A 23,402-nucleotide genomic window follows, 5' to 3' on the forward strand; every position below is an offset into this window, starting at 1 on the left:
ACATCCCACAGTATGCAGTCAGGCTGCTGAACCAGCCTCTACCTGAGAGGTGGGTTTCTGTCTGTCTGTCTGTCTGTCTGTCTGTCTCTTTCTCTTTCTCTCTCTCTCTCTGCTAGTCTCTGGCAGGGTCCTTCAGAAACAGGTTGGGAAGGGAACAGGCCCTTTCTAAGAACCTTTGCAACGCAGCGGAGATCTGGTGTGTGCACAGTGGGAGGCAAGGCCATAGGCCAGCCTTTGCCAACCTGACGCCCTCCAAATGTTTCATACCACCACTCCCAAAGTCCACGCATGTTGGGGCCGGTCGGAGTTGTAGTCCAAAATATCGGTAGGCATCAGCTTGGCAAAGGAAGACTCTGGCTCAAATCTCAGTTCAGTCAACAACAACGTCCAAAAAATTAGGAATGCAGGAAACTGCTTTGTGCTCAATGTTGCCTACACTGACAGGCAGCAGCTCTCCGGGGGTTCAGGAAGGGAGACTTTCCCAGCCCAGCTTGGAGATGCCGGGGATTGGACCAGGGTGCTTCTGCATGCAGAGCAGGTGCTCTGCCATTGAGCAATGATCCTACCTTAAATATATAGGGTAATACTGGAAGCTGCCATATGCAGCCAGGCCACCGGACCATCTAGCTCAATATTGTCCACACTGACTGGCAGCAGCTCTCCAGGGATTCAGGCAGTGACGTCTCAGGGGCCTCGGAGATTGAACCTTCAACCTTCTACAAGCAAGGTGGATGTCCGACCATGCAGCTGAGGCTACTCCCCAGCAAATATATTACATATATTTTGTTTTTTGGTTTTTTAAATTGCTAGTAGCTCATCCTAAGAAAATTGATTGTTGAGGAACTGTACCCAGAGAAACAAGGAGGCTAGGAAACAATTGCCTTTTATTTTCAAGAGGTTGGAGGCAGCTATTTTAAGCCAGCCTCCCCCCCAAAAAAGGCATCTGTGCTCGCTTAGCTTTCCACCCACCCAAGTCTCACATCACAAATCTATTCTCGATTGCCCACGCAAACAAAGCGTCAGTGGTTTTAATTCCTGCATTGCAGGGGGTTGGCCTAGATGGCCCTCGGGGTCCCACCCAACTCTACAGTTCTGTGATTCCATGGTCCCAATTCTATTTGAGTTCAATGGCCTTTTAACGAGGTTGGGTGGCCACCTGTCGGTTGAGATCCCTGCATTACACGGGGTTGGACTAGGTGACCCCCCGGGGTCCCTTCCAACTCTAAAACCCGGAGCCAGCACTGTTCTCCCTCCCACCCACCCACCCACCCCGCAACGTAAAAAAGCGCCCCTCCACAAAACGTACCCTGAACTGACCACCGTTCCCATCATCCAACTCCAGGATGTATCCGTCTACTTGCACCACGGAAAGTGGCGGCTGCTTCCACGACAAGGTGGCACTGTTGTTCTGGGTGCAGCATTCTTCCAGCTGGAGGATTGGGGGGGCCGGCACTGGGGAGGAAGCTAAACAGAAATTAGTGTAACCCCGACTTCTACCGCCAGCCAGGGTGGAAATCGGGGTCTCTGAGTTCTGCAAGAGTTTGATGGCTTGTTACCCATCCTTCACCCTATAATAATAATAATAATAATAATAATAATAATAATAATAATAATAATTATTATTATTATTATTATTATTATTATTATTTATACCCCACCCATCTGGCTGGGTTTCCCCAGCCACTCTGGGCAGCTCCCAACAGAATATTAAAAGCACGATAAAACATCAAACATAAAAAAACCTCCCTCAACAGGGCTGCCGTCAGATGTCTTCTAAAAGTCAGATAGTTGTTTATTTCCTTGGCATCTGATGGGAGGGGATTCCACAGGGCAGGTGCCACTACCAAGAAGGCCCTCTGCCCGGTTCCCTGTAATCTCACATCTCACATAGTTCTGAAGTTCACATATCTGAAGAAGTGTGCATGCACACGAAAGCTCATACCAAGGACAAACTTAGTTGGTCTCTAAGGTACTACTGGAAGGAATTTTTTTATTTTATTTTGTTCTCACATCTCACAGTGAGGGAACCACCAGAAGGCCCTCGGCGCTGGACCTCAGTGTCCAGGATGGACAATGGGGGTGGAGACACTCCTTCAGGTATACAGGGCTGAGGCTGTTTATTATGGTATGTTCTGCTTTAATGTTTGTATTGGAACTGTTGGTGACAGTCCTGGGGTCCAGCTAAAACTTGCCAATTTTTCTCCTGTTCTACTGAGTGTATAGAAATTAGTAAGCCATCTCAATGCTTCTTGTTCATTAACCCCACTTTTGGGGAAAAAAATAGCTATAGAAATACTGTTATTACTGCAAACTGAGACCAAATTGCCAGTTCGGAACTTCCTTCTAATTAGCCGTGGGAACTGCAGTTCTCCACAAGCCTACAGTTCCCACCCAGGTGGCATTCTTTGGCAGGCACCCTGAGGCTCGCCCTGAAACAAAGCCTGTTTCAAGACAGGGGTCTGGGTGCCCCTTCCCCCTTGCGAGGCTTTGAAGTGCCACAATGGGGCAGATGGGCACCTCACAGCTGGCGGGAGCATCGCCAGCGAACATCTTCTCGGCGGCCCTGCCTCTTGCCGTCTCTCTCCGCTCTGCTGCTCTGCCCCAGATGGGGCCTGTTGCGATGTGCCAATGCAGCGGAGCTGGCAAGGAGGAGAGGAACGGATGCGAAGGCAGCTGGGCATGTCGCAGGCAAGCAGGGCTGCATTGTGCCCAGTGGTGTGAATGCAAGAAGAACAGATCTTGGAATGAACGGCATACACAGGAAGTGGGGGGGGGGGAGGAGGCAAACGCTCCCATTTCTGCATCAGATTTATTTTCCCTGTTTCCTAAAATGGCAATTGCACAGCCTATACTGCAGGCATGTAAACATGGGAATTTTCCATCCTGAGAAACCTGGATTTTCATTCTCTCTCCCTCCCTCCCTCTCACATACACACACGTATAAATAATTTTAATTGAATTTTCCTATTTTACCATTTAAAATACTCATTTTACATCCTTAAGATATCCGTGACTTCCCTTCTTCTCTTTCCATGGTTCATTTTACATATCATAAATCCCTGCACATTTTACAAAAACTATACCATTCAATATTCTATTATTGCATCCATCACAACTTGTTTACACTGTTGAATTTATCTTAATGCTGCCAGCATTTTCAGCTGCACACAATTATTTCCCATATATTCAATAAATGTTTTCCAGTCTTAAGTCTACGAGTAGTTTCCATTCTTCTTTGGTTGGGACCTCGCTCGTTATCCATTTGGGGGCTAACGAAACACGGGCTAATAACCTTTTCTGACACCTGGGAATTTAAGTCTGAGTTATCCCCAACAGAAAGGACTCTAATTTTTATTGGGGGGGAGTACTTTTAAACATTTCCCCCTCCCCAATTCATTATGGATCATTTCCCAATACTCTTTTACCCTTTTACAAGTCCAGTGGATTGTCATTTTCCTAGCCCAGAGGCTATGTCCACAACTAAGGACACAAGAATGGTGCAATGAGTTGGTGCGTCTAGCTGTTAACCACCTCAGGGGTGGCTTTGGGCAGGATTCCTGCATTGCAGGGGGTTGGACTAGATGGCCCTTGGGGTCCCTTCCAACTCTGCAGTTCCATGATTCTATGACTTCCCAGTAAATAGGGATTCACACAGGACTGTGCTCCATGTCTGTTGTTTTAATGTTGTTGTTGTTCAGTCGTGTCCGACTCTTCGTGACCCCATGGACCAGAGCACGCCAGACACCCCATCTTTCACTGCCTCCCGCAGTTTGGCCAAACTCACGCTAGTCGCTTCGAAAACACTGTTGTTTTAATAAGATGTTTTAATAAGATGTTGTTTAGTAAGATGTTGTTGTGAATCTCTAGGATTCCTAAAGAAACAAGTTAACATCACTCATCTTGGTCCATATGAAAATGTTATCTACCCAGACTCACTAGCAAAGCTCAGCTTTCAAAACTGGTTTCTAGTGTTTCCAAAAGAAAGAAAGAAAGAAAGAAAGAAAGAAAGAAAGAAAGAAGAAATTTAATTATTATGCAATTGTTAGTCACCCTGAGAACTTTGTTCAAGTATGGGAGATAACATGACTAAAATAAATTTCTACCTTGCGGCTATTTTAAACCTGCTGTTCCTTTCCTCCCCCTCGTATTTCACGCCTGGCATTCCTTCCAAACAGACAGAGACAGGATTGCTCTGACATTTACCTTTCATTTGCATGAAGTCCAGCTGGTGGATGGTCTGCAGCAAAGGCCCGCTGTCCAGGTTCAGATCAAAGTCTGTTGTCATCCTTGGGGAGAGGGTTCCTTTCCCCCACTGGTCCTCTGTCAGGTGGACTCTCCTTATCAGCGCATCAGAGATCTGGTGGCAAAAGAGACGGGTGAATCAGAGTGTGCGAGGCGTGGATAGATACAGGGATGGAGAAGTCTCCTGGGGGTGAGGAAGGGTCACAAGCCTTGATAGCCAAAATGCAAAATCCATTTTTAGACACATGGTACCCTTTGACTGCCATACACTGAGGATTCAATGGCCTTGGGCGCCTTTCTATAGCAGTGGTTTCCAAAGTGAGGGCAGTGGGATTACCTGGGGGCTGCTAAGAGGCAAGAGGGCAGCAGGAGGGTGCTAGAGGAGGAGGAGGAGGAGGAGGAGGAGAAGAAGAAGAAGAAGAAGAAGAAGAAGAAGAAGAAGAAGAAGAAGAAGAAGAGGAGGAGGAGGAGGAGGAGGAGGAGGAGGAGGAGGAGGAGGAGGAGGAGGAGGAGTTTGGATTTGATATCCCGCTTTATCACTACCCTAAGGAGTCTCAAAGCGGCTCACATTCTCCTTTCCCTTCCTCCCCCACAACAAACACTCTGCGAGGTGAGTGGGGCTGAGAGACTTCAAAGAAGTGTAACTAGCCCAAGGTCACCCAGCAGCTGCATGTGGAGCGGGGAAGCGAACCCGGTTCACCAGATTACGAGTCTGCCTCTCTTAACCACTACACCACACTGGCTCTCACTGGGTCAAGTCCATCCATTTTATTAAATTAATCAAACTAAATAGTTTTAATTGGATTTTGAGTAAATGTGCACTGTGTTATTACAGTACGTTTCCGAGCACAATTCAAAGTGTTGGTGCTGACCTTTAAAGCCCTAAACGGCCTCGGTCCTGTATACCTGAAGGAGCGTCTCCACCCCCATCATCCAGCCTGGACCATAGCTGTCAACTTTCCCCCCCCCCTTTTCCCAATGCTATAATATGGGAATTTCCCGCAAAAAAGGGAAGGTTGACAGCTATGGCCCGGACACTGAGGTCCAGCTCCGAGGGCCTTCTGGTGGTTCCCTCGCTGCAAGAAGCCAAGTTACAGGGAACCAAGCAGAGGGCCTTCTTGGCAGTGGCACCTGCCCTGTGGAACACCCGTCAGATGTCAAAGAAATAAACAACTACTGTATCTAATGTTTAGAAGACACCTGAAGGCAGCCCTGTTTAGGGAAGTTTTTAATGAGTAATGTTTTAATGTATTTTTAATCTTTTGTTGGAAGCTGCCCAGAGGGGCTGGGGAAACCCAGCCAGATGTGCGGGGTATAAATAAATTATTATTATTATTATTATTATTATTATTATTATTATTATTATTATTATTATTACCTTTCTTAGTGAGTCATGCAAAGCTCTCTTCTGAATAAGGCTTTCTATAGGGTAGGGACATCCAACTCCCAATAGACTGCAATCTATTCACAGTATTAAAAAAAACTAGCAGTGATGTACCCAAAGCTGTGGAGTTGTTGTTTTTTGGAAGCCAAAGCTGGGTTTTGTTTTGTTTTTTGCTTTTTTTGTAAGGAGATCGCTGAGGGGCCAGAGATTAACCAGGATCTACCAGGAACACCCCGCGATCTATCAGTAGATTGCGATCTACCTGTTGGACATGCCTGCTATAGGGGGAATGAGTTTATGGAACCAAGGGGGCAGTGGCCCCAAAAGGTTTGGAAACCTCTGGCCTACAGTATCTGCAGCTTGGAGAGTTCTATCAGTGGGTGGAAACAAGTGGTGGGGCAGGTGAATGGCAAACATGTGGGATGTGATAAATAAGTAGCAGTCAAATACAACATTCCTTGTTTTCCTAGAGCGGACATGCAAGGGGGTGTTTGGTCCAGGCAGTCAAAACTTCCTGGTTCCTACTGGGCTGGGACAATGGGACATACTTCCTTTGCATGTGACTAGAGGTGGGCGTGACCTTACCTGTGCAGGTAACAAAAGCACAAGGCATGAAGCTCTCTCTCTCTCTCTTTTTTTTTTTACTTCCTTCGCCATTGGAGCAGCTGGGGTTATCCCCATATGGGATAGATCCACACATATATACTTTGAAACTAAGTCTGCCTCCAGGGATCCAGCTGTGAACTGATGATGTGAGTAAACTTATTTTATATACTTTACACAAGATTGTGGTGTGTTTATTCTTTTAAGAAGAAGAGTTTGGATTTGATATCCCGCTTTTCACTACCCGAAGGAGTCTCAAAGCGGCTCACATTCTCCTTTCCCTTCCTCCCCCACAACAAACACTCTGTGAGGTGAGTGGGGCTGAGAGGCTTCAAAGAAGTGTGACTGGCCCAAGGTCACCCAGCAGCTGCATGTGGAGGAGCGGAGACATGAACCCGGTTCCCCAGATTACGAGTCTACCACTCTTAACCACTACACCACACTGGAATATATGGGGACTTACCAGGAATCTAATAGTGAGAGGCTTAAACAAGCCTGCAACCAGCTTTCTGCTGTGCATTTAAAAGGGGAATGTAAAACTCTGCTAAGTGAAGGAACTTGCTAGCACAAGTTAGGAAGGATATTAATAAGCAATATATCCTCTCCTGCCTCCCTGAACATTCCCACACAACAGACCTGAGAAAATTCAGATCGCAGAAGACAAAAAGGAGGGGATTTAAGCCTTTGCTGTAGTCCTGAGGAAAATCTTTTCTCTGAGGCTGCTATTTGCATCAGGAGGAAATGTTCCATTGATGCCACACTCCTCTGCTTCTCTGCCTGCAGCAACCTGCATCTCCTCAGCATCTCCTCCTCTTTGCATCTTTTAAAGTGCATATTAAATGAAAAGATGCATTTAATGGTTCCTCCTGTGCAACTTCAGATCTTTTGGTCTATCAAGCTACCGTCTCGTTATACCAGCCGTGTTTCCCCCCCCAAGGACTCAGACAGAGACACTCTGCAGCGACTCTGCCTGAGATCCTTTTAACCGGAGATGCCAGGGATTGAATTTAGGGATCTTCTGCATCTGATGTGCTCAGTCCCTGTACTTTGCTCCAGCCAATGAGGACTGAGTCTTAAGAGGTTAAACAGATTAGCAGGTTTATCTTCTCATGACGACTTGCAAACCTGCAGTCAACTCCTCCTCTTTCCACAAGCGCCTTGTCCTCCTGGCCCAAGTAGCCTTGAGTTCCTTAGGAATGCTAGGTAGCATCCAAAGGATCGGTCATGAACACCACCACAACGTATACATGAACTCAAGGAGGTCTGAATTAGGGCATTTGCAGCCATAAGAGGAAAGGCATACTTCTCTTAGGAGTATGAACGGGGGTGGGGGGGGAGAGAATCAAGCAGCAACCTGGAGGAATCCGCTGGGATCGTTCTCCTTGATGACCTCCAAGCAGTATTCCATGAGTCCCGTCGTCTGGCGTAATTTCACTGTGCAGTGGGAGATCTGGTCCCGCACCACCTGCAACGAGACACACAAGACAACAATGTTTCCAGAGCAATGTTTCCATGCTGTTCTATCTCTGTACCATTGTCCAGCCCAGACACTGAGATCCAGCGCCGAGGGCCTTCTGGCAGTTCCCTCCCTGCGAGAAGTAAGGTTACAGGGAACCAGGAAGAGGGCCTTCTCGATGGTGGCGCCAGCCCTTTGGAATGCCCTCCCATCAGATGTCAAGGAAAGAAAAACTATTGGACTTTTAGAAGACACCTGAAGGCAGCCCTGTTTAGGGAAAACAAAATAAAAAATAAAAAAATTCCTTCCGGTAACACCTTAGAGACCAACTAAGTTTGTTCTCGGTATGAGCTTTCGCGTGCATGCACACTTCTTCAGATACACTGAAACAGAAGTCACCAGACCCTTAAATATAGTGAGGGAGTGGGGAGGGGTATTACTCAGAAGGGTGGTGGGAATGGGTGATCGGCTGATAGGTGTGGAAAACCTGTAGACGATGTTAAGGCTTAACATCTCTTCTTGCTCTACTTTTCTTGCTGGGCAAGGCCCACTTAGTGCACAAGCTCTGGGGGGTACAGGGGGTTCTCTCCCCGCCCCAGCACCTTCCCAGTTTCCAACACCTCCTCTTCCCAGTCTGCTCCCTCTTCTCCCTCTGACCACTCACTGTCATCCCACCACCAACCCCCGGGATATGAGACTTCTTCCCCTGGTGCTTTCCCAGCTGGTGCCTCCCACCACACTCCTCTTCACCCAGCCAGCCCATGACAGTGGTGGGGATATGAGGGCCCCAGTCTCCCCTGAACCCTTCCTGGAGTAACACCTCCCCATGGTGAGCTCAGCAGTGTCCAGCTCCCTGGCTCCGTTCTAGCTCTCCCAGGGAGGTGCTGATCATAGACACTGGCAAGTGCACTAAGAACTCATGGAAGCTTGATGTTGGAAGTTTCAGAAGAAATAAAAGGAAGGCCTTCTTCACTCAGCGCAGAGTTAAACTAGGGGACTCCCTCCTGCATGAGGCAGTGGTGGCCCCCAATCTAGTTCTGGGTTTAAAATTATACCCGAGCCGGTCTGATGTCAGTACTGTCTGTTTAAGAAATAGAAGATGCCTGTGTTTTGTCCTTAATTGGCTGAAGCGTGGGTGTTACTCTGTGTATAAAAGGCTCTGTTGCAAAGCGTTTAGTGCTCCTAGCTTTGGGAGTTGTGGGGAATGTTGAAGGCTGGGAGTATGGGAGGGAGAGTTTTTTTGATATTTAGTTGAACAGAGTCTCTGGAAGAAGGCTAGAAAACGAACAGGGAGTTCTTACTTTGTTTACGTAAATTAAACTCTAGTTTTAAGAAAGCCTTTTTTCTTTACTCCTGGTGCGTGCTTTCGCCAAGTCAGTTTTTCTCTTGTGTTTAGTCTTTAACTCTGCTGGAAGCGTACTTTAATGGGCCACTGTGAACTGGGGTGTAAGTTCTTCTTTTGCACCTTTTGTTCAGTACCCGGTTATTTTCATTCCATATCTAGATGGCTTGAGAAGAGGATTAGATGGCTCTGCTCTACCTCCACAATCAGAGGCAGCAATGATTCTGTTGTGTATTCAGTGGTCTGTGTTGCCTGACCTTGAGTCTGGGCTAGGGTTTCTGAGCCCTTGTGTTCTGATTCGATACATGATATCCAATCACAGAACATTTCAGGACTTGGGCCTCTGCCATTGGCCCTTAAACTCTGACTTATGATTCGCAGCTTGGAAGTTTAGGCAGCCAATCACGTTGAGAGTGGGAGTGGCCCAGGCCTTCAGAAATGTATTTAAGCAGTTGCTTTGCCCCTCTTGTCCAGTTCTGTAGTTCAACAAAGGTTCTTGCTGTTATCGCTTTGTCTTGCCTCGTGGGAATCCACCTACAATTCAGCTTCTGAACACCAGCTGTTGGAAACAACAGGAGGAGAGAGTTGCTCTTGTGCTCAGATCCTGCTTGCAGGCTTCACACAGGCACCTGCTTGGCCACTGTAAGAACAGGAGGCTGGGGCTACATGGACCATTGGCCTGATCCAGCTCTTCTCAAGTTCCTATACTGCAGTACTGCTCGCATCCAGTAGGAGGGCCTCGCACATTGTGTTTCTTCTTCACAATTACATTTGACATTTGAGTTCATGCAATTTTCTGCAAAGCTGCAGAAAAGGAGGACATGAGTTCCTTATCACACTGATTCCGAACGGCAGGCCAGATATCAGAGTCTCGCCAATGGTGGACTTGTGGAATCAGCAGCTCTTGCCATTCCTGGCCTGGGAAGGTCTTGCCACAGTAATTCATGTGTCCTCTTTTTCCAGCACACGCCCTCTTTTTCAGAGGTAAAATTTGGGACAAATTGCATTTCTTTGCTTTGAATGGCCATCATAGCGTCCTCTCTCTTTTTTTGCTCTTCTAAATACGGCAACCCGAGTTACATCAAGACTGGGTTCTTGTTCAGGCTAAGCCTACCTAGATGCTTAGAACTGCTAATGTGAATTTTAATCTGTTCTAGTATTTTAACTTCTAGCATGTTTAAAAGTATTGTTTCGTGGTTTTATTGCTTTATCTTTTCGTTAGCCACTTTGTGGGGGGTTCCTTGTTTGTTTTTACAAACAACCAGTTTATAAATTTTATGAAATAAATATAAATAAAATATACAGACACAGTTCTGAGTGGCATCCCCGTGGCCTTTTCTTTTTATCTGAAGTCAATGTGCCCCAGTAATTTGCTGTTGTCTTTGTCCATGGAGTTTTCTTGGCAGGGATACTGGAGTGGCTTGCCAGTTCCTTCTCCAGGTGGATCACATTTAGTCAAAACTCTCCACTATGACCTGTCCATCTTGGGTGGTCCTGCACGGCATAGCTCATAGCTTCTCTGAGTTATTCAAGCCCCTTCGCCATGACAAGGCAGTGATCCATGAAGGTGCGGAGACTATGGAGAGTCCCATGGACTGCAAGAAGATCAAACCTATCCATTCTGAAGGAAATCAGCCCTGAGTGCTCACTGGAAGGACAGATCCTGAAGCTGAGGCTCCAAGACTTTGGCCACCTCATGAGAAGAGAAGACTCCCTGGAAAAGACCCTGATGTTGGGAAAGATGGAGGGCACAAGGAGAAGGGGACGACAGAGGACGAGATGGTTGGACAGTGTTCTTGAAGATACCAACATGAGTGTGACTAAACTGTGGGAGGCAGTGGAAGACAGGAGTGCCTGGTGTGCTCTGGTCCATGGGGTCACGAAGAACCGAACACGACTAAATAACAACAACAATTTGCTCCCCTTTGCAAATGTTGATGTCGACTCTCAATGTTCAAATATTTGCCAGTTGTTTGATGTCTACATTAATGCTATTCGATTTCAATGTTTGCTACCTGGTGGTAGGCAGTTGGCATGCAGTGGCATTTGGGTGCTTAATTTCATTTATTACAGGGCATGCAATGGCATTCAGCACAAGGCAGCTCCCTCTGTTCTTATAAAATCTCCAGCCTAAGGACAAGCAAGCAAAGCCTTGAAAGAGCCTTCCCTTTCATCACGGCAGCCTCCGGTAATGCTCTTTGTGGAGATGAGCCCAGCCCTGGAGAGCGAGATTGCAAATATGGGATTTGCGGGGGAAACCATCTTTTATCTCCTTATCTTCTTTACAGCTTAAGTCGAGGTTCCTGCTCTTCCCAGATAATGAAATCTCTCGCCTCTCCACTCAAAGTTGACGCTTTCAGAATATTATTGAAGGAGCCACCATCTGCTCTGCACACAGACTCCGTGTGTATAAATCACAGGGTGATGATGGATGCTCTGTCTCAGGTATGGCAAAGGAAGGAGCTTCAAGGGCCCCGGAAATTCAATAACGGCTCATAATCTTAGCTTCACAGAAGGAGGTTTAACACAGTCCCAGCGGGGCCTTAACTGGTGTTGGGGGACAGAGCTGTAACCTGTGAGGTTAGGGCTTGACCTGGCCAGGGGTGACTTCTGACCTATGACCATTTTATAACCTCAACAACAAGCCCAGTCGAAGGCTAACATGTCTGCAAAGAATATGCATTGCCTCCAGTTCAACACACTACCAGCTGCCTCTAATTCTCTTGAATAAGGCCCATTCCACACTACATATTTAACGTGGTCTCATACCACTTTAAACAGCCGTTGCTACCAAGAATCCTGGGGACCGTAGTTTGCTATTCCACTCAGAGAACTTCAATTCCTAGAGTTTCCTGGGGAAAGAGATCGATTATTAAACCACTTTGGGAACTGTAGCTCTTTGAGGGTGGAGGTTTGGTGAGTGTCTGAATCTACTTGTGCAAATACCGAATTTTGAATCAAAGAATCATAAAGTTGGAAGGTACTACAAGAGCCTGAAGAATCTCAGCTAAAGCATCCATGACTGATGGCTATCCAAAGGTAAAGGTAAAGGGACCCCTGACAGTTAAGTCCAGTCGCAGATGACTCTGGGGTTGCGGCACTCATCTCGCTTTACAGGCTGAGGGAGCCGGCGTTTGTCCGCAGTTTTTCCAGGTCATGTGGCCAGCATGACTAAGCCGCTTCTGGCGCAACGGAACACCAAAACTAGAGCAGCGCACATAAACGCCATTTACCTTCCCTCCGGAGCAGTACCTATTTATCTACTTGCATTTTTGACGTGCTTTCGAACTGCTAGGTTGGGAGGAGCTGGGACCGAGCAACGGGAGCTCACTCTGTCGCAAGGATTCAAACCGCTGACCTTCTGATCGGCAAGCCCAAGAGGCTCAGTGGTTTAGACCACAGCGCCACCCGCATCCCTGATGGCCATCCAACCTCTGGTTAAAAGACTCCAAGGAAGGAGAGTCCACCACCTCCCAAGGGAGATCGTTCCACTGCTGAACAGCTCCTACCATCAGAAAGCTATTCCTGATGTTTAGTTGGAATCTCCTTTCTTGTAACTGAAATCCATTGGTTTGGGACCTACCCTTAAAAGCAACAAACTTGCTCCCTCCTCCACGTGACAGCCCTTAAGACATCTGAAGATGGCTCTCCTATCTCCTCTCAGTCTCCTCTTTTTCAGGCTAAACATACCCAACTCCCTCAAACATTCCTTCTAAGGCTTGGTTCAGACCCTTTATCATCCTGGTTGTCGTTCTCTGCACACATTCCCGTTTGTCAACGTCCTTAAATTGTAGTGCCCAGATCTGGACACAGTACTCCAGGTGCGGCCTGACCAAGGCAGAATCGAGCAGGACTATTGCGTCCCTTGATCTGGACACTATAAAGCCTTGGCCCTACAAAGAGTTAAAAACTGGCCCGCGTATGTTGTGCATTATTTAAAACCCATCCTCTGAGCCAGAGAAAAGACAAATGCTGCACTCTAAATAAATGATGCTCATAAAGCAATGCAAATATATTTTGCATAATTAGTGCCACATTATGCATGGTTATTTATCTTTCTGCATCATTTATGATGCTGGGCGCTGGAGAGCGAATAAGTTGCTCTAGTAAGTCCTAAACCAGCATCACTGGAAGTCACATTCGGCCCTTCTCCAGCCCCAGGCACTCTTCCCATGTCCATAAGGGCTAGAAACTTACTTTCATTCAAAAACAAAAGCGTAAGTTTCAGGTACGGAAAATCCAGCCCTCAGTAAAAATGCAGGGAGTTAAAAAAATCCACATAGGGCTGTCATACGCCCAGATTTTCCTGGACATTACTGGGATTTGAGAGGCGGAAGTGATGTCTGGAGGGAATTTCCAAAAGGCGGTGCTTTTTCCTGGATCTTAGGCAAGTCAATCGAAAAATCACGTCGTTTTTAACATTTTTGTAAAAAAAAAGAAAAAAGACTCAAAATCTTTGGGGGTGTCATATGAAGGCAGCCCTGTTTAGGGGTGTTTTTTAATGTTTAATGCTGTATTGTGTTTTTAATATTTGGTTGGGAGCCGCCCAGAATGGCTGGGGAAACCCAGCCAGATCAGTTGGGTATAAATGATAGAATAGAATAGAATAGAATAGAATAGAATAGAATAGAATAGAATAGATTATATTATATTATATTATATTATATTATATTATATTATATTATATTTATTATATATATTATCTAAGGAAGAATACAGCAGGAAGATCCTAGAAGTGGGTCTATTTAATTTTTTAAAAATTGATGGATTTGTGTTTCACTGTTCTACATTCACTCTGAATTAATTTCCATTTATTTCAGTGGATTTTGTTACGGAAGGCTTGGAGGACGTATCAGGAAGTTATATGACATTAAAAGATGGTGGAATTTCAAATCTAAGACCAACGAATGTGAATATGGTATGACCCAAATGACGAGTTCTGCCTCTGGGCCACAATGAATTACTCAAACGGTCAACGCAACTTTATAGCTCATAAAAGAATCCAGCAGGCAGAGAGGATGCGGAGCCAGGAGGGCCTGGGTACTCATTACTGAGGGGTGATGTTGTGTAAATAACTGCTCAAGGGAATTCAAGTTACATCCAACTCCTTTAAGAGACCCCAAAGCTCATTATCAGCTTTGCAAACGTCATCTGTTTCTTCTTCCTGAACTTCTCCTCTTGCAGGAATCTCTCTCTCCCCCCCCCTCTCTCTCACACACACACACAACACACAAACACAAGCTGAACGAACACTGTCATTTCACAATCGTGGAGCCCTCACAGGTTGTATGATTCAGGACAGGGAGCAGAACCCAGCATGAAGAAGAAGAAGAAGAAATAGAAGAAGAAGAAGAAGAAGAAGAAGAAGAAGAAGAAGAAGAAGAAGAAGAAGAAGAAGAAGAAGAAGAGGAAGAGTTTGGATTTGATATCCTGCTTTATCACTACAAGAAGGAGTCTCAAAGCGGCTAACATTCTCCTTTCCCTCCCTCCCCCACAACAAACACTCTGTGAGGTGAGTGGGGCTGAGAGACTTCAGAGAAGTGTGACTAGCCCAAGGTTACCCAGCAGCTGCATGTGGAGGAGCGGGGAAGCGAACCCGGTTCACCGGATTACGAGTCTACCGCTCTTAACCACTACACCACACTGGCTCTCTTGAGAACTGCGGCGATCATTTCTTCATCATCTGAACTCTGTGTTCACCACCTGAGGCCGTTCTTTGAGTGCCCTCTCCACATGGGGTCCGGAGGGTGGAAACCCAAGAACGGCATACCTTCCAACATTTCTCTGATGGAAACAGGGGCATCCCATTCCATAAGGATAATTATTCAAATTACACCCCTTTACAATTTATACCCCACACACCTTACTGGGTTGCCCCGGCCACTCTGGGCAGCTTCCAACATATATAAAAACATAATAAAACATTAAACATTTTAAAAACTTCCCTATACAGGATTGCCTTCAGACGGCTCGGGGGTCGGATAACTCCATACCCTCTAAAATTTCCCAATGAAAATAGGGACGTCAGTTCAAAAGGACGTCAAAGTGCAAGTAGATAAATAGGTACTGCTCTGACAGGAAGGTATGCAATGTTTCTGTGCGCTGCTCTGGTTCGCCAGAAGCAGCTTAGTTATGTTGGCCACATGACCTGGAAGCTGTACACTGGCTCCCTCGGCCAGTAAAGCGAGATGAGTTGTCCACGACTGGACCTAACAGTCAGGGGTCCCTTTACCTTTTTAAGGAAAAGTGGGACATTCCAGGATCAAATCAGAAACCAGGACGGCTTCTCTAAATCAGGGACATCCCTAGAAAATAGGGACACTTGGAGGGTCTGGAACGGGGTCTTCTCTGTAGTAGCTCCCCATTTGTGGAATGCTCTGGGCGGCTCACAATACAATATTAAAAACACGATAAGACATCAAACATTAAAAACTTCCCTAAAACTTGAAACAAAAATTTAAAAATTCCTTCCGGTAGCACCTTAGAGACCAACTAAGTTTGTTCTTGGTATGAGCTTTGGTGTGCATGCACACTTCTTCAGATACATGCACACGAAAGCTCATAGTTGGTCTCTAAGGTGCTACTGGAAGGAATTTTTTTATTTTGTTTTGACTATGGCAGACCAGCATGGCTACCTACCTGTAACTTCCCTAAACTTCTTAATCTCTGGGTCATAGGTTCGAGCCCTACGTTGGGCAAAAGATTCCTGCATTTCAGGGGGGTGGACCAGATGCCCCTTGGGGTCCCTCCCAACTCTGCGATTCTTTGGTTCAGTTTGCACCCACCACCCCACCCCAACTGCTGCGCAGGGCAGGGCAGCAGAAAAACTTGTTGCAGCCCCTGCTGCGTTCTACTGTAAGAAGCGACGCGGGTTTGCTTCGAAGAGACATCTCAGTTCTGCTTTGGAAATGCCAGCAGCGAGAGAGAGGTCTAAGGGAAGGATGAGGATGGGAAGCCAAAAGCTCTGAGCTGGACACCTCTGTGCATGCAGGGAAACCTTTTGGAATCCTCTGCTGAACAGACAAAAATGTGTTTGTGTTAACTGGGCTGGAAAACATCTCAGCACTGCTGCCTTCGACTACTCCCAGGGGGAGAGACTTTTGGCTCTGGTCGACCCAGTTAGGAGTCAACCCTCATCCTACATTCAGCCTGCCCTGCCTGTGTTGCAGTGGCGCATTGAAAATGCCCGGGAGACGCACTCTCTCCTCCCTCCGCTAGTCCATTTCCTTTCCATCAATTCTCTTGTGCAGCAGCAAACCCCCTCCTGGGAAAGGAGCTATAACCTTTCCTCGAAGGGGAGTGTGCACAGCACACAGGCAGCCGCCCTCCATCTCCAAGGTCAGTCCTCCCAGGGCTTATCTGTTGCTGCTGGTCCTCGGCACGCCACACACGCCGCCATCACTCCCTCCGTCTCCCGGGTGTTTCTATGGCAACTGTTGCTACGGCAGTTTCCAGGCCCCCTGCCTCCCACGGTGGCTGCACCCACATCCCTAAATCATCCCAGCCCTCTAATCATTCCTGCGTGCGCCGAAAGGGGGTGGGGGGTTCAGGGAGTCTGGGTGAAGCAGGGAGAAGCCATGCTCAGCTATCCCTGAATTGTGTGTGCATAAGCAAGTGTGCAGGCTTGAGGCGATGGCAGCTGAAATCCAAAACAACTGAAAGGCACCCAGTTCGGTGAAACCTGTCCCAAAGACAAGCTGGTGAGCTACCTATATGGATCTACATTTTAGGGACACGGGTGGCTCTGTGGTCCTTGGGCTTGCTGATCGGAAGGTCGGCAGTTCAAATCCCCGCAATGGAGTGAGCTCCCGTTGCTCTGTCCCAGCTCCTGCCAACCTAGCAGTTCAAAAGCACACCAGTGCAAGTAGATAAATAGGTACTGCTGTGGCAGGAAGGTAAACGGCGTTTATGTGAGCTCTGGTTTCTGTCATGGTCTTCCATTGCACCAGAAGTGGTTTAGTCCTGCTGGCCACATGGCCCAGAAAGCTGTCTGTGGACAAACGCCGTCTCCCTTGGCCTGAAAAGCGAGATGAGCGCCGCAACCCCATAGTCGCCTTTGACTGGACTTAACCGTCCAGGGGTCCTTTACCTTTTACCTTTATGGATCTCGTCTCACCGACCTCAGTCTGCCCTCAGCCAGCCCATACCTGCTTATCTTCTTGTTTACAACCAGTCAGAAGAACATCAGAAGAGCTCTGCTGGACCACGATGATGGCCCACTGTGTCTGGCATCCTCTTCTCACAGTGGGCAACCAGTAGCCCCAATGGGAAACCCACAAGTAGGACCCAAGCGCAAGGGTTCTCTCCCCTCCTGCGACCGTCTCCCATCTGTGTCCACCACCCATGTCAGCCTTGCTGGCCGTTCTTGTCCAAGGGCCGTACGGTGCCCCCAGATGTTACATCATCACCACCCTCACCCCAGACCAACCTTCAGCTTGTGCTCGTGTTCCTTGTTGACCCGCGTCAACAGCTGAGCTTTCCTCCGGTTGAGGGCATCAATGAGGGCATCACACTGGGCGACGAGGCAGGCTTCAAACTCCACGCTGTTCTCCTGTGGGGCAAAACACCTGTCAGATGGTCCCAGTGACGGGGACAGTTGACGCAGCTCCCCCTACATGGTCTTGTCCTCATGCAAGTCTACCCCTACTTGGTGCCCTCCAGATGTTACAGAGTAGGATTCACATCAGTCCCGGGGGTATGGCTGATGAGAGATGCAGCCCCAAACATCTGGAGGGCACCAGGTTGGCGAAGGCTCTCCTGAGCTGCATGAAGATTCCCCAAGGCCCCCTGGAGGTGGTGGATATTGACTAAGAAACGTACAGATGATGTGCACATTCTCCAGGAGGCCTGGTGAATGTGCACAATGGCTGGTTGTTATGCACATTTACCGCTCAACTAAGGGCTCGCCCACACTTTTGCTTGTCCATTGCCTAGAAAGCATGGGCCTGAGCCGTTTCCACCTTGCGCTGCTCCTTTCCCAGGAAAAACCCAGTCTTTAGCTCTAAATCGAAGCAAACAGCAATCTGTGCAAAAAAACCGATTGCTGTTTGCTCCAACTGAGCTCTAAAGAGCGGTTTTGCCTGGGGGTGGGGGAAGCAGTGGGACAAGAGGAAGTGTAGATCAGGGCCAGATCAAGACCTTTAGAGACCCTAAGCCAGGGGTCAGCAACCTTTTTCAGCCATGGGCCGATCCACCGTCCCTCAGATCATGTGGTGGGCCGCACTATATTTTGAAAAAATAATAATGAGCGAATTCCTATGCCCCATAAATAATCCAGAGATGCATTTTAAATAAAAGGACACATTCTACTCATGTAAAAACATGCTGCTTCCCAGATCGTCCGCGGGCCGGATTGAGGAGAAGATTGGGCCGGATCCGGCCCCCTGCCCTAAGCACTTAAAGGATTTGGGTGCCCTGTATTCAAAATATAAACAATAACAAACCATAAAATAAATTTTCACTTTTTGAAATGAAACAAAACCTACAGTAAAATGGAAAATAATGTTTATTTTTGTCTACTTCCACTTTATTTATATCTGGAAAAAATTCTCCTGCTTTTTCTAATTGTAGTCTTTGACCAGATCCTCAAAACTAATCTTATGTAAAACATCTGCTTCTACACTTAGTTGAGCTAAGGCATCCAGCCTGCCTTGTTGAATAGTTGTTCCGTTGGGGTTTTAAATATACTTCAGCAGAGGAAATGAATGCTCAGCTGAGCCATTTGTGACCATGAATGTTAAAAAATCCAGCAATGGAAAATTTCTGCGGTGCCCCCCCCTTCCCTTGATGCCTTAAGCGTGTGCTTATTTGCTTAATGGTTAATCCTGCCCTGGTGTGGCTCAGCCCTTACATTACCCCTCTTCCACAGAAAAATAGGTAACACGCTCAAGCTACCAGGGCAAAATCAGGCCGTTAGAATCGAACAGCATCTCTGGGCTGCCTTGAGAAACCTCTCCGGACTTTCAAACCCATTCCTGGATATCAAACCCCTTGAATGAAACAGTTGTGCGTCTCCATCCACAGCAGGGCTGCTCTGTTAGTCGAGGCAGGATTAGTCCCAGGAGGGATTACTAACATCAAGGCATACAAAGTGAGGAGAGGCGGTGGGGGGGTGAGAATCACACAGGGCCACAGGGCTCAAGGAAGAAGCGATGTATGGAGAAGTAGGGGAGGGGGTTTAATTTGGCAACATCTCATCCTGGCCTTGATGGATGACTCTTCCCCAGCTTAATGGGGAATGGTGGGGTGCGGGGAGGAGGACGAGCAGCCTCCCTGGAAAGCAAAGCCAGCCATCCACAGCTCAGGAGCCACACTTTAAATCAATCCCACATGGAAGCCCAATTCCTCCGGATAGTTGCATTAACCCACCAGGCACATTTGCAGAGATGCTATCAGGCTTGGCTGGGGGGCAGGGAGGCTGCACAGAGAATAATTGCCTTGGCTTTGCCATATCTTTAGAAGATGCTGCCGCAGCAGCAGTGGTACCCAACACCTCTCCATCTTGCCTAAATACTACTTTGGGGGGAAGGGAAATTGAAACCGTCCGTCCGACGGTGTTATTATTTTAAACTATATACCAGCTGCCTGGGGTTTGACAAAGGGTCGATGTAAACGGACTCTCCGCGCCCTTACTTCCGCGAAAAAGACCGATATTATTTCATCGGAAAGGCAATGCCCTGGCTCCCTTCGATCAATGGATGAAAGAGATGATGACTCTAGCAACATACGAACGGATTGCTTTTAAACACAGATTGCGCGTGGATAAATATTTGGAATCAGTTCGTAAAAAGCGTAATGTCGCGTTAAGAATTTGTTGGATTAATTGTCCTACTTATGTGCAGGGTTTTTGTGGAGCAGGAACTTGTGGGAACCAAGTTCAATTACCTTTTTAAAATTAAATATTATTATTATTATTGTCTGGGCAGGCTGGAATGGATGTAAAACCCAACGCCCGAGCCAAAAATCCACTTACATCTGCAATCAATAAAGTTGTGGCCATTTCTAATCCAGATCATTGTCTGCTTGAGTTTATGAATCACATCTTACATTTAGCCACTGCCTGGGAGGTGGGGGTGGCAGAGCGATGGGGTCCGCAATAAACAAAACAAACAAACAAGCTTTGTGGTGAGTTTCCTCACCTTTTTCTCCAGATAAAAAGTGCTGCTTTTGTGCTTATATACAGTACGCTGTTGTATTCTGTTGTTTTGATAAGTTTTCCTCTTTCTTTCCTTTCCCATTTCTTTTCTTTCATATCATATTTTCACTGATTTTTTAAAATAAAAGGCAAATATTTTTAAAACCCTCTCCTCCATGCCCCAAAATAAATGACATGGTCCAACAGAGCAGGCTTTGCCAACATTGTGCCCTCCAGCTGTTTTGGGCCAAAGCTCCCATCAGCCCCAGGGCTGAAAGGACTTCCAAGGCACAGAAAAAGAACATGATTTTCTGCCCTAAAATAAATCCTGGGAACCATAACAATAACCATAACAATTATAATTTATTATTTATACCCCACCCATCTGGATGGATTTCCCCAGCCACTCTGGGCGGCTTCCAGCAAAATATTAAAATACAATAATTCATCAAATATTAAAAGCTTCCCTAAACAGGGCTGCCTTCAGATGTCTTCTAAAAGTCAGATAGTTGTTTATTTCCTTGACATCTGGTGGGAGGGCGTTCTACAGGGCAGATGCCACCACCAACAAGGCCCTCTGCCTGGTTCCCTGTAACTTGGCTTCTCGCAGCAAGGGAACCCCCAGAAGGCCCTCGGCGCTGGATCTCAGTGTCCGGGCTGAATGATGGAGGTGGAGACGCTCCTTCAGGTATGCTGGGCCGAGGCCGTTTAGGGCTTTAAAGGTCAGCACCAACACTTTGAATAGAACCGGCGTTTCCTCCTCACAGAGCTGCACTTCCCAGGACTGTTAACAAACTACCAGTTGCTGGGAACCATGGGAGGGGAGAATGTTGCTCTCGTGTTCGAATCCTGCTTGCTCGTTTCCCACTGTGGCCACTGTCAGAACAGGATACTGGACTCGATGGGCCATTGGCCTGATCCAGCAGGTTCATCTCATGCTCTTGACCATTCCTAGGATACTTTGGGGGAAGTCATGAGTTTGGCATGCACGTAGGATGTTTTAAACTATGGATGGTTTCCATCAGGCATAGGCCACCTCAGCCCTCCAGATGTTTTGGGACTACAACTCCCATGATCCCTAGTTAACAGGACCAGTGGTCAGGGATGATGGGAATTGTAGTCCCCAAAACACCTGGAGGGCCAAGGTTGCCTATGCCTGGTTTAAATTATGGTGTGGATCTGCCCCCGGTCCTCATGATGGGGGCTAATGGGTGTTCAAAACAGCTGGAGGGCATCTGGTCAGGGGGCTGCTTGGCTGGGCAATAAGCCTTGTTCACTAGTGGCCAGGGGTCCAATTTGGGCTTTCGGTTTCAGGTCCCCAAGCGCCGTGAATTCAAGAGCGTACCTGGATTTGCTGCACCATGTTCCGTAGCTGCACCAGGAATTCTTTGGCCTCCTTTGCTCTGTCTGAGAGTCCATTCAGCGCCTGAGACAGCTGGCTCTGCGGGGGGAAGGAGGAAAAATCTGGGTTAGAAGAAAGGACCCCATTTCCCAGAAAAAAAATGCAGGCTGGTTTTAGCTGCTCCAGATGTGAGATTGATATTTACTCCATTTGTCACTATTTGATTTATTGAAAAACATTTAGATTTTGTAAATGCAGCGTAAAAACAAGCAGCGTCCTTAAAACAAAACTACCACCCAAAATCGGCAGCGGAAAAGCACATAAAACCAAACAGAAATTCAGGGGATTCGGGTACATAAATCAGGGTCAGGGTCTTATGAGCCTCTGCACATGCTCAGAGAGCTCATCGTTCCCGCACCTGCACTCAACATTCTATTTAGGTAGGTTATGGAGCCAAATATTCCAAGCAACTCAGAATTGCAACAGCTCAGGTTCAGCCAACGATTAGCAGGAGGCGAATTTCACAGAGAGCGGTAAATAATTCACATTCCACAACCCATTGCAATCCACTGCACTCCTTCCCAGTGGGGTTCTTGCTCATACATGCAGACAGAAATTTACCAGCCTGCTCAGAATGCTCAAGTCACCAGGACAGCAGGATTGTAAGGCCAAAACAAAATTAAGTGATTGGGGGGTTTCACTATTTCCCCACTTACCGAAAGAAAAAAAGGAAAAGGCAATATTACAGAAGAGACACTCTGCTCAAAGTCACTTCACCCCCCCTTTATGTGGATTTACTGCAACCTGTGGCTAGAAAAATGCACTCTGCACATACTCAGATGCACTACATGGTGAGGGCATATTGCAAAAAGCGGATTTCTTTCTGTGCAGAGGAAGGGCCTGTAGAGGAAAACATAGAAACATAGCTCAGCCCCAGTATGTTTCCGAGCACAATTCAAAGTGTTGGCGCTGACCTTCAAAGCCCTAAACGGCCTTGGTCCACCCCTATCGTTCTGCCCGGACACTGAGGTCAAGTGCCGAGGGCATTCTGGTGGTTCCCTCCCTGCGAGAAGTGAGGTTACAGGAACCAGGCAGAGGGCCTTCTCGGTGGTGGCGCCCGCCCTGTGGAACACCCTCTCACCAGATGTCAAAGAGAAAACCAACTACCAGACTTTTGGGAGACACCTGAAAGCAGCCCTGTTTAGGGAAGCTTTTAATGTTTAATAGATTGTTGTATTTTAACATTCTATTGGAAGCCGCCCAGAGTGGAAACCCAGCCAGATGGGCGGGGTATAAATAAATTATTGTTATTATTATTATTATTATTATTATTATTATTATTATTATCATCATCATCATCATCTTCAAAGATGCCACTGGCAGAAGTGACATAGCATAGTGGTCTTCAGCCCAGGAAAGGGACATCTAGCTAGATTTGACACTGGCAGCAACCCCTCCCCTGAAAAAGAAACCCAACCCCCAATGTGCCCCCTCACATGCAGACATGATGGATTTAACCATTATGAATAGCAGCAGTTTCTAAAATTCTCTTTAGGGAATCAAGTGTCATCAATTACACCTTATCTTTTCTCAGCTCTGTGGACAAGCACTTCTTCCTTCTCTAATTCTTAAAGGGACAGCATCCTACTTGACCAGGCATAGGCAAACTCCAGGCCTCCAGACGTTTGGGACTACAATTCCCATCATCCCTAGCTAACAGGGCCAGTGGTCAGGGATGATGGGAATTGTAGTCCCAAACATCTGGAGGGCCGGAGTTTGCCTATGCCTGTTCTTGACAGACAATATTCTTCTTGACAGCACCTGTTAGTCATGTGCTCTGTGATTTCAGGGCACAGGTGCAATTTTGGCCTCAGGGACAGATGCAATCCCAGCTATAGG

General features: G+C 47.1%; 1 protein-coding gene across 3 annotated transcripts in view; it reads right to left on the minus strand.

Moving 5' to 3' along the window:
• Positions 1-23,402, minus strand: part of TRIM9 (tripartite motif containing 9) — a 60,290-nt gene that overhangs the window by 14,401 nt on the left and 22,487 nt on the right. For all 3 annotated transcript variants that reach the window (XM_033162359.1, XM_033162444.1, XM_033162268.1), the window contains exons 2-6: positions 21,507-21,602; positions 17,456-17,578; positions 7,584-7,694; positions 4,204-4,357; positions 1,307-1,464 (exon numbers count right to left, since the gene is read on the minus strand). In XM_033162359.1, coding sequence (XP_033018250.1) covers positions 1,307-1,464; positions 4,204-4,357; positions 7,584-7,694; positions 17,456-17,578; positions 21,507-21,602 — 642 coding nt within the window. The remainder of the gene's footprint in view (positions 1-1,306; positions 1,465-4,203; positions 4,358-7,583; positions 7,695-17,455; positions 17,579-21,506; positions 21,603-23,402) is intronic.

The sequence above is a fragment of the Lacerta agilis genome, chromosome 1 (assembly GCF_009819535.1).
Source record: "Lacerta agilis isolate rLacAgi1 chromosome 1, rLacAgi1.pri, whole genome shotgun sequence".
In the NCBI taxonomy this organism is placed as follows: domain Eukaryota; kingdom Metazoa; phylum Chordata; class Lepidosauria; order Squamata; family Lacertidae; genus Lacerta; species Lacerta agilis.